The following is a 10,485-nucleotide window of genomic DNA, read 5'->3' on the forward strand; positions in this document are numbered from 1 at the left end:
ACTCCTGGTTCTTGGAGGTAGAGCTGTTCCCAGATGTACCTTCACTAGAGTTAAACTCCCCATCAAACACCAGCTTATTTGTCTTTTTCATACTATCATCATTTACAGTCGCTCTCCCACTATTTCCTGTTGAGAGACAAGAATTATTTATCTTTTTAAAACTACTTTCCTTATTAAAATTAAAGTTCAAATCATCACCTATTTGAATTGATTCTATTAGATTTGTTTCTATAATATTTTCATTTTCCTCCCATCCCTTTTTGAGAAATGAATTCTTACAATTATCATTTCCATTTCTGTGAATGTAAAAATCGTTATTTCCATTCAAAGTAGATTTATTATCATTAACACGATTATAACTAATTAAAATATTTTGAATAAATTCTTTGTTCGACAATACTTCTGACAATTTAACCTTCTTATTATTATCATTAAAGCTTAATTTATGTTCAATTATTTCACTCGAATTACTAGATGATGAATAATCACAAATATAGGGTGTGTTTGATTTAACATTGACTGTATTGTTTTCATCATTACCATCCATTTCTACCGAAAATCCCATCACTGCTCCTAATTCATTGTCCTTATCCTCGCTTATAAACACACCACTTTCAATTGTAGTCAATATCTTATCATCTAAGTCTTCTGATATGTCCATCCCAACTTCATAACTGTAACAAGAAGACATTTCAATTAATTAATTAACAAAAAATATTAACATTCCTAAATTTGTTCTATTCGCATAACCTTATAATTATTATTACCATTACTGTTGTTTATTTTTTTCTAATATTTTTACATGTAACTTACATGCAGGCTTTGTAATTTTATGTTAAAAAAAAATAAAAAGGCATTTACCTCTGAAACAATAAAAACGACAATTATATTTACCGGTAACATTTTTTTTCCTTAGCAAATAAAATAAAGCATGCAAATGTTAACTTATTTTTATTTAAATTGTTTATTTTCTTATCAATTTAAAGCTATAAATTAGGAACAAAACAATGTAAAAACACTAGTACAAACTTAGTATCCATAGAAATAACTGGGTTTAAACAAGCTTTATAAAATTAAAAATTATGGACCGAACGGGAATCGAACCCGTGATCTTTTCGATGCGAACGAAACGTAGTACCACTATACTATCAGCCCCACCGAAGAGCCGCAGTGTCCAAAAAGAGTCAACTAGAGATAACTGGTGCTTGAAAAATGTATCGAACAGATATGAAATCAATAAATCAACAAAAAATAGAGAAAATTAAGTATTATGATAAAAAAACGTTTAAGTTCGTTATAAACACTATATTTAATAAACCATACATCTAAAATATTAAATTTGTATAAAAGAAACGTATACGCATTATAAATGCGATGATACCAAATAATACTCCAACAATGCAACCACAAATACATTGAGGTATTGTGTGGTCTTCAACATACCAACGAGCCCACGGTACTGGAGCAGTAATAATAATAATTGAAAGCTTAGAAAAGAAACCCGATAGTAATCCAAGTGCGTTTATATTCTCTAGCAAAAGCCATATTAGGATAGAATAAGAAGTTACACAATGACTTGAAGGCATGCCATAAGAAGCACAGGCAGAATTAGGAGGTCGTGGACTCTTAAATATATTTTTTAAAAAGAATTCACTAGATGCTGAGGAAGTCAACATCATTATTAAAGCGTAAGCAGGTACAAAACTGTCACCAATAAGCAACCATGCAAACAAAACCAAACCAATAATATAAGGTATAAAACTGTAAAAAATTGCCAGTGCATTTTTTCTTGTAAATACTGGGTGAATTGAGACAGAAAACAAACCAAATGGATGAGTGCAATGATATGATGAAACAGAAGCTGAATTAAATGAGCCTCTTGGAAAATTTGTAGTGTAACAACCAGGATATACTATTCCACATTCTAAGTCATCCAAAATATCCGCTGAAGACTTCCAATATTTCTCTGTTAATTTATTTAAACCTGAGGAATTGTTATACATATCTTCATCTTTCGACTTCGAGTTGGATGAAGATACATAACTTCCGTTATTTATACCACTTGAACTATCAAACGCACTCAAACTACTATTTGCCAACATGTAATTATCCGGATATAACTTACTTTGACGAATATTTCTAAGACTTGGAAATTGAGGATTTTCACCTATTGCTTGTAATATAGATGAACCATTGTTACCTTTCATAGTATATAATATGTTTTCATATGCCCACTCGCTGGTTTCCACTTTCAATAGTTTTCTATATTATATATACATATCCAAAATTAAAGTCCTGCCTTTCTATGCGTACTTTTCCATGTATTTGTTTGTATATATGTCACAAAAAAATATTAACAACACTATTTGTATATCAACTGCCAAGTACAAAGCCTAAATATAAGTCTGGCACGTCCAGGCTTCAACCTATTTCCCAAATATATATCAGTTTCTATCGGGATTTCAGTGTTTTTAAAACTCGCTCTCCAAAAGGACACCCAAACCTGTTATTCAAATCCAATAAAACTGCCGGATACCCTCCGACCTTTGGATTCCTTAATTCTCCTTAACTCAAAAAATAAGGCTGGATTATTTTCTTTATAAAGTCGTACAATAAAGAAGAAAAAATAAGTTACTATTTTATTCCGTTTCAAAATTATAAATCTACCAAAAAATAAATGTACCGCTGTTAGGCGGTAAATGTTGTTTTGTTATTTTTGACTAGGGCAAATACTTAAATCAAGCACACGAAGGAAAACCCGGATGCAAGTTAGAAATGGGAGTGAATTTTCTGCATATAGAGACTAAATTATTCGTGTGTTCTTTATCTCACTTGCTCTCCCTCAACCACTCCCTCTTCTGTTCCTTCTTTTTGCCCTTAGTCACCTCTGTCTAAATTGAATATATGCTTTCAAATTCTCTAGGGTTTCAGAAAGCAAAACGCCAATGTCAACTCCCAAAAGTTTGGAATTGAATATATTTAGTACGTAGTCATTTTTTATCCAATAGTTTTTTATCATGAAAAATTCTCTTTCAGAGAATGACAAAAGCATTTTTTGCATAGCAGGATGCTGAAATACCTTCATAACCATTATTATTTTAATTATGTATGGAAAAATATCGTTGTTTAGAGAGGATTTCATTGACCTTGTCAGTTTTACAAGGTCATCGTACGTCTTGCAGTTTCTTACTTTCTCACAATCTGAGGTAAATTGCGAGAGAAGAAAATGAAGAGAAGTTGGCCATATCGATTTCTTGGACGGAAAGTAGAGTGGTACTGGCGAATCGAAAAAGAATTCAATAAATTTTGGTGAATCTTCACTTAAATTGTATAAAGTTGGAAACATTTTTATTTGGCAGTCTTCACATATACTCCAGTAGTCTATTTCCATATTTGCGTATTCACAATTCGAATAAGATATTTTTGTATCAATACTTTTGCAACTCAAATTACTGCATTTTCCCGACTCATACCATATTATATCTGAATCTATCGAAATAATATTAAAACTCGATTTTAAAAAACTATTTACCTTTTTGCATTCCTCTGAACTGTCGTCTGTCTTTCCGAGAGTGCTCAAATTATTAAAAGCAATTGTATTTCTCTTGTTGTAACTGCAACTGCTTATTTTAGTGTCAAAATTGCACTTGCTTCTTATAGGTATAACTAAATGTTTCATTGTTTTATTTTTTACTTGGCTTACATTGACTTTCGCTAAATTACCTATTCGTTGTTCCACATTATATGTATTTTCTCTAGTCCTAACATTTTCCTGATCATTTATACAAACTGTTGTCGGGTTGTAATACATAAAATACTCATTATTTTGTTCTTTTTCGATTGTTTGTGATGTTACAGGCACTCCTTTATTTATTATTATTGGAAGTTGAATAGGCGTTACACTCCCAATTTGTGGGAACAATATTTGTCCACTAATGCTCGTACTTTCGTCAATGCCTGTTTTATTTTTTGATTTCCTTTTCTTTACACGTCCATTTATCGATTTACTATCCATTTTTTCCTTCTTAGAGGGTGTATCCTGGAGATTTATATTTCTATTCAATAGGCCCATCTCTCTTTCATTCCTTCTATTATTTAATGGCAAAATCCTAACATTTTCCTTTAAAATTCTTGTCTTTTTATTAACTCTAAAGTATCTATTGAATCTCCTTTCACAAAATAAGTGATTGTGTGATATTCTGTGCTTCTGAGTATTTCTATCTAATACACAAGGATTGTCTTTTTCTTCTCGAGGTTTGTTTTTGTCCTCAATCCTTGAGGTTTGTCCCAAACTTTCCATTGCAAATGCCTTTATTTTCAATTCAAGTTCCTTTTCCTTTAAACTAATTTCCCTCTCCCTCAATTGTAGCTCCCTTTCCCTGGTGTTCATTGGATCGCTGTTTTTCCCACTAAACGAGCATATACTGTGATGAACCTCGCCACTTACTATCGTTCTTGATAAAGTTTTTTCAACATCAATTTCCTCTTTTATGCTCCCGATGCTGGATTCTGTCTCGCTCTTAGCGTGATTCTCCTTGTTATCTGTCTTTTCAGTAGGCTTATTTACTGATTCAATATCATCTAGTTTTCTTCTAGATACCTTAAAGCTTAAAAATCCAACCTTTTCATAATCTTTTGGGAGATAATCATGTTTAATTATTGTATCACCTTTTGTGTCAAAATTTTCATTTTCCCTTCTCCTAGTGAAATATATTGGTAATGTTATATCCCAATGATCATTTTTCTGAGGCAACGGACAAAACGTTATTCCTAGAAAAACTGAATCAAGTTCATCCTCTTTAACCAGATTATCAAATAAATTCACTCCTTCTATGATTACTGAGAAGAAGTTCCAAGAATCCTTAATTTGAAACGTTGGAATCATAAATTGTATACCTTGTCCAGACTTTTTACTTAGATTACGGTCTTTATATTCGCCCCAATAATATCTTTTTTCATTCAACAAAAACGCAATTTTTGAATGATTTTGAATTAATTGATTAGAGAGAAAGCCACTTCTGATACTTACGGTAATTCTAGGTGACATTTTTAAGATTTCTAAGTTATTACTTTCATACTTACTCACTGTTAAATCAATGTGGTAGATGTTAAATGAAAATACAACATTGTCCTGCTTATTAGTAATGTCAGAATACATTACTTGTTTCAATTTGTCCCATCCATCTAATTTGCTTATTCTCTCTAAAATTTCTTCTTTCTCCTCAGGCTTATGTTCTTGTTCAATTTTTTCTTCTTTGTGGACTTCTGCTTTATCATCTGTAGCGGTTCTGGTCTCTGGTTGAATTATTTTATCGTTGTTTGTGTTATCAACGCAGAAATATGGGTTTAACGGGATATCCATAATAGTCGGAAGCTTTTGAATACTAATTACTCCCTTTTTTACAGAATTAATGGCGTTTTTCAGTTCTGAGTGAGTTGTTCCTACAATCCTTGGTTTAGATAGTCCCTTACTTTTTTGGCTGCTTTTTTTAGTTGATCCTTCCTCTTTTCCCTCGTTCCTTTCCAGTGATATGGAAGAACTTGACGACAGGGAATCCACGAATGATGTTGAAGAATTCAAACACGAACAGCACGACGAACATGAACAAGAAGATGAGTATGAAAAGGATGGCGAAGATGAGGACGATGAAGAAAATGATCGAGATGGGAGAGACTGTGAGGAATATGAAGAAGGCAAAGATATGGTAAAAAGAGGTATTGGAATTGATTTTGAAGGGTAACCATGAACTGGACGATTTGATTGCCCTACGGAAGACGGCTCTTCATATGCTGATTTGTTCACACTTGAAGACGAAAAACAAGGTTTACATATATTTTTCGAATTAATAGTATTTGAAACAAATTCAACGCTGTTGTCTGAATGAAACTGTCTCGAACTATTCAATTTATTAAAGTCAAGTTTTTTAATGAAGTAATCACATTTTAAATTGTTTTTTTGATCTGGTTCAATTAATACCCCATCTCCCACTTGATTTTCCAAAAACCATTTTTTTATTGTTCTTGCTGATGACTTTCTTAAGTTAGATTTAAATATCTTTCCCTTATCATCTCCATTATGATTTGTTTTGTTATCATATCTGGAAGACGAATCTGAACGCCACCATATTGGAATTTCCTCTCTTGTGCCTTCAAATTCCATGCATTCCCTTGGAAAAAAAAAACAATTAAGAAAGGTAAAATTGAGTACAACTGCTCAAAACATTTACGTAAATTTTTTATATCCTCACCTCAATTTACCACCACAACATCTTTATAAATTATCATTGACTTCACACTTTTGCGTTACGTCTTAGCTATACACAAAAATATATAACAGATTTGCATAAAAATTGCAAGTTGAAGAGGTGGAATCGTGTAAGTGGTCATTCTTGTTTTGTAGCTATGTAAAAAATAGTATTAGTCACATTTATCTTTCATTCATTTTGTTTTTATTCGCATTAAAATTTTACCATTACATGTACATGCAATAATCACAAAATGTTGGCGCTCAAACAGGTTACCTAAACATTGGCCAGAAATACAGTGAAGTAAAATTAAAAGTGCGCACTTCAGGCATTTGGTGTGTTTAATAATAGGAAAGTGCACAAAAATAGAACGGTGAAGTTCCAAGTAACATCTACATATTTTGCAATAGATTCTCTTGATTTTTGATAACAGCGGCGAAAAGTGGGTGGGGTGGTGATTACTTTTTTGTTTGTTTCTGAATAAAGATAAAGTGTTTGAAGAAGGTGAATAAAATGTATAAACATTAACATTATATTACAGCTAATATTAAGCAAAGATACAGTTTACCTGTATTTGCTCAAACTTCAATTACTTGACATTCCTACCATGGCAACTAGAAATGCATGAAAAACAAAACCGCCAACAGCATTATGTGTCTCTATTCAAGTTAAATAGAAATGAGTAACTAAAAGTGAAATAAATATAAAAAAAATACTTGGTAATCCAGAGATATTAATATATGACATTATATAGAAAATAATAAAAACACTAATATACACTTGGAAAAATAAATACGTGATTTTGAACTGCTTTTAGGTTTGGATACGACAGATTAATATAAAAGCCATCTTTCTTACATTCAAAAGAGGATGGTAATCACACCCAGTTTTGTTGAACGAAATAACGCAAGATTGAAACTCTTGTTTGTAATTCTGCTCCTTCAGACTGTTTTTCTTTTTGTTTCCGGAGACAGATATAAAGAACTATTAAAACTTAAAGAAGAAAGTAAAAATGGAGTAATTACATTCAATTTTACAGGGTATCAACACTATGTTTTATCAGATAGGAGAGAATATGATTTAGTTATATTGTATACGGGAACTCTTCGTGCATGTCCTACTTGCCATAAGTCAACCTCGAATTTTGAATTGGTTGCTTCTAATTATTATAATCAAATGGGTCCAAGACCTAACATATTTTTTGGATTCATATACGTAGACAAAGTAGAAAATGTGGTTAGTATTCACAGACTCAGATTTCTACCAGCAATTATATACATCAATTCAGGAAAGGAATTTTTATCTAATGCATTAACTTTTAAAAGAGAGAATCAATGGAGAATTCCAGAACAGAAGGATTTGTCACCAAGAGCCATGATTAACTTTGTTAATTCCAGATCTGGCAATAGTTATGAAATTATATTAACCTTCGAAGAAAAGGTAAAGAGGATAGCCACTCTTTTGTTTTTTGTAATAGTCATCTTAGCAATCTTATATCTCTTATTAACAATGGCTATTAACAAACCTTTTATCATTATGATTTTATCAGTAGTGGTTTGTTCATTTTCAATGTCAGGACTCGTTTATAGTATTCAACACGGCAAATTGCAATCTGGTGATTTTTTTGCAAGAAATCCAAGAATACAAAATCTTAATGAAGGATTGCTTATGTCTATACTTATGACCGCTTCATCATTAACACTTTTTATTGCTCCTTTTATATTACATGGAAAACTTTCAATATTTAATAAGAAGGTTCCATATTGGACCACTTCAATTCTTATTGGGATTTTTGTCTCAATGATTTATTTTATTTACTTTGGATATAAACTCAAAGTTGCCTGGTATTCTCCTTCTTTTTATCCTCCACACGGATATCAAAAAGGCCCACTTTTAGTTGATAGAGGTAACTCGTTTTAGTCTACGCCCATTAATTGTTCTCACTACCAACTCCCTCTCTCCGTGCTCATACAACATAGCCCAGAATAGAACTTCGCCTTGCCACACCACGGAACACAAAAAAGAACAAAAGACATGGAGAACCAAGAAGCAATACTTAGGTACCTCTACCCTCCTAAGTCTAACACACGCCTGTTAGCTTGGCGTAGCAAGTCGCGCGAAATAGGAATCAGCAACAAATTGTGGCGTCTAGTAACGCCTGTCTATAAATAATGGCCTATTGATCACTCTGTCAAAAAGCAACCATCAATCCATCTCCCTAATGCAGTTGGAAAGAATACTTCTGCTATATACATACGAACGCCGTTATTAAAGCTCCCCTCGTTACTACTTTGCGATGGTATAGGCGCATAATGTAAAGTACTTTAACCACCAAAACCGTACAAAGTCTTTCCTTGTCTCTTGAGGGCATGAACTACATCCATAGCGGTTACTGTCTTACGTCTGGCATACTCAGTGTAGGTAACAGCGTCCTTGATAACTGTCTCTAGGAAAGCCTTCAATACTCCACGCACTTCTTCATAAATCAAGGCAGAGATACGTTTAACACCACCTCTTCTTGCGAGACGACGAATAGCTGGCTTCGTGATACCTTGGATGTTATCACGAAGAACCTTGCGGTGACGTTTAGCACCTCCCTTTCCTAAACCCTTACCTCCCTTTCCACGTCCAGACATCTTTCGTTTTGTTTAAATTTTATTACTTATTTACTATTGAATGGAGTTCAAAGCAGATTGCGCTCAACTGATTCTCTAGTACCCTCCCCTTTTTTTATACTAAGGGAAATTTTTAATTTTTTCCACACTTTCATGTGGAGTATAAAATATAGTATATACGTGGCCTCGTGTCTACAATAAATAAGTTGTGGATTGAGCCACTGTGCTTAAGCGGTTGAATATTTCAAGCGCCGCCGTTGTACTGTTTTTGAATATTTACAATGGTTAAGGTTATTTTATTATTTGGAGTGACAATTACGGTTTTGGGGTACTACTAATTATGTAATAAAGTATATTTTCCTTTTGTTTGTGAATATTTACAGTAGGAGGGACAACGCCACTATTGCACAATCCACATTTGTTTTTTAAATTAGTGTTCCCCTTTTCACATTTACATTTCATGAGTGACCTTTCTTTACGGATTTAGTTACCCTCATTTTCATTGTGCTGTTTTTGCCCTTTAGTTCTTAAAGACACCGGATGTCTTCTTTTTTGTTCTTTATCGTTGTGTGAGAGCGTCCTGTACCGCTTCTTAACAGCTAGGGTGTTTGGTTTGTGGGATGATTCGTCCTAGACATAATGTTTTGTTTAATTATTTTCACAATGCAACTGCCCCTTTTCAAACGGTATTGGTTTTAGAACTCTTTCGCTGCTTTCGGTGGGATGTTATCTTAGCTAATACTAGCGAGAACGGTGCTACACCCTCTTCGCTGCCGTCCCCCTTTCTCAGTCCATTTGTCTGTGATATGTGTATGTGGGAGAAGCCTCCTGCTTACTACTCTGGTTTGTCTTGTGTGTTTCCTTTCTTGGAGCAAGATTAGTGGAACAGAGAGAGTGTATATGTTTCGACAAGGAATGAGTTATTAAACTATCTTATTAATTAAAAAATCAGTGGGACAAAAGAAGTTACATGCATGAAGTAGCAGTGAATTCACTCCAAAATATCCAACTAGTCAGGAGACTACAAGAATTGGTAGACTCTTTAGTTAAACAATTATGCCGCTCGGAAATAAGAACAGAGTTAAACCCTCAATTCTATAGTAATTAAGGGCGGTTATTAACTATGACCTTGAACAAATGCAAAATAAGAAATAAAAGAACAAGTAATGTAGATAAATAGGTAGAGTATAAACAAGTTTTAGTTTTCCAAGGATTCTATACACACGCAGTAAACTATTAATTTCTCTCTATCTACATAGCTGCGAATATCGCGTTTTCTCTTGTGTATTTCATCAATATATTGTACTACTTACACAAAAGTACATTTTAAATGGCAGAACACTTAGCTAGAATATTAGGCACAGAGGAAGATCGCGTGAATTGCCCTTTTTATTGGAAAATAGGAGCTTGTCGTCATGGAGACCAGTGCAGCAGGAATCACTACAAACCTTCAAGCAGTCCGACAGTGATAATAAGACATATATATGAAAATAATCCAGTAGCTCTTGCAATAGCGGAAGGTCAAGAAGTAAGTGACAAACTTGCAGACGAAGAATCAGATAGGGTAGAAGTGTTTTATGAGGAAATGTTTGGCGAATTGTCTAAATACGGAGAAATTTGTGAGT

General features: G+C 33.2%; 5 protein-coding genes across 5 annotated transcripts in view; 1 reads left to right on the top strand and 4 right to left on the bottom strand.

Annotated features, from left to right (window-relative positions):
• Positions 1-691, bottom strand: part of FG386_002004 (uncharacterized protein) — a gene marked incomplete at both ends in the record, with an annotated part of 3,205 nt that extends 2,514 nt beyond the window's left edge. Inside the window, one exon of the mRNA XM_067341352.1 lies at positions 40-691. Coding sequence (XP_067195607.1) covers positions 40-691 — 652 coding nt within the window. The remainder of the gene's footprint in view (positions 1-39) is intronic.
• A 634-nt stretch (positions 692-1,325) lies between these two features.
• FG386_002005 (transmembrane domain protein) lies at positions 1,326-2,207 on the bottom strand (the record flags this gene model as incomplete). Its single annotated transcript, XM_067341353.1, has 1 exon — positions 1,326-2,207. The coding sequence occupies one exon, from the start codon at positions 2,205-2,207 to the stop codon at positions 1,326-1,328; it is 882 nt and encodes a 293-aa protein (XP_067195608.1).
• Positions 2,208-2,881: 674 nt separating this feature from the next.
• On the bottom strand, positions 2,882-6,160 carry FG386_002006 (uncharacterized protein; the record flags this gene model as incomplete). Its single annotated transcript, XM_067341354.1, has 1 exon — positions 2,882-6,160. The coding sequence occupies one exon, from the start codon at positions 6,158-6,160 to the stop codon at positions 2,882-2,884; it is 3,279 nt and encodes a 1,092-aa protein (XP_067195609.1).
• A 955-nt stretch (positions 6,161-7,115) lies between these two features.
• FG386_002007 (uncharacterized protein) lies at positions 7,116-8,165 on the top strand (the record flags this gene model as incomplete). Its single annotated transcript, XM_067341355.1, has 1 exon — positions 7,116-8,165. One exon carries the CDS (start codon positions 7,116-7,118, stop codon positions 8,163-8,165), a length of 1,050 nt encoding a protein of 349 aa, XP_067195610.1.
• Positions 8,166-8,569: 404 nt separating this feature from the next.
• Positions 8,570-8,881, bottom strand: FG386_002009 (histone H4; the record flags this gene model as incomplete). Its single annotated transcript, XM_067341357.1, has 1 exon — positions 8,570-8,881. One exon carries the CDS (start codon positions 8,879-8,881, stop codon positions 8,570-8,572), a length of 312 nt encoding a protein of 103 aa, XP_067195612.1.
• Between the last annotated feature and the right edge of the window lie 1,604 nt (positions 8,882-10,485).

This window comes from Cryptosporidium ryanae, assembly GCF_009792415.1.
Source record: "Cryptosporidium ryanae isolate 45019 chromosome Unknown contig_30, whole genome shotgun sequence".
Taxonomy (NCBI): Eukaryota; Apicomplexa; class Conoidasida; order Eucoccidiorida; family Cryptosporidiidae; genus Cryptosporidium; species Cryptosporidium ryanae.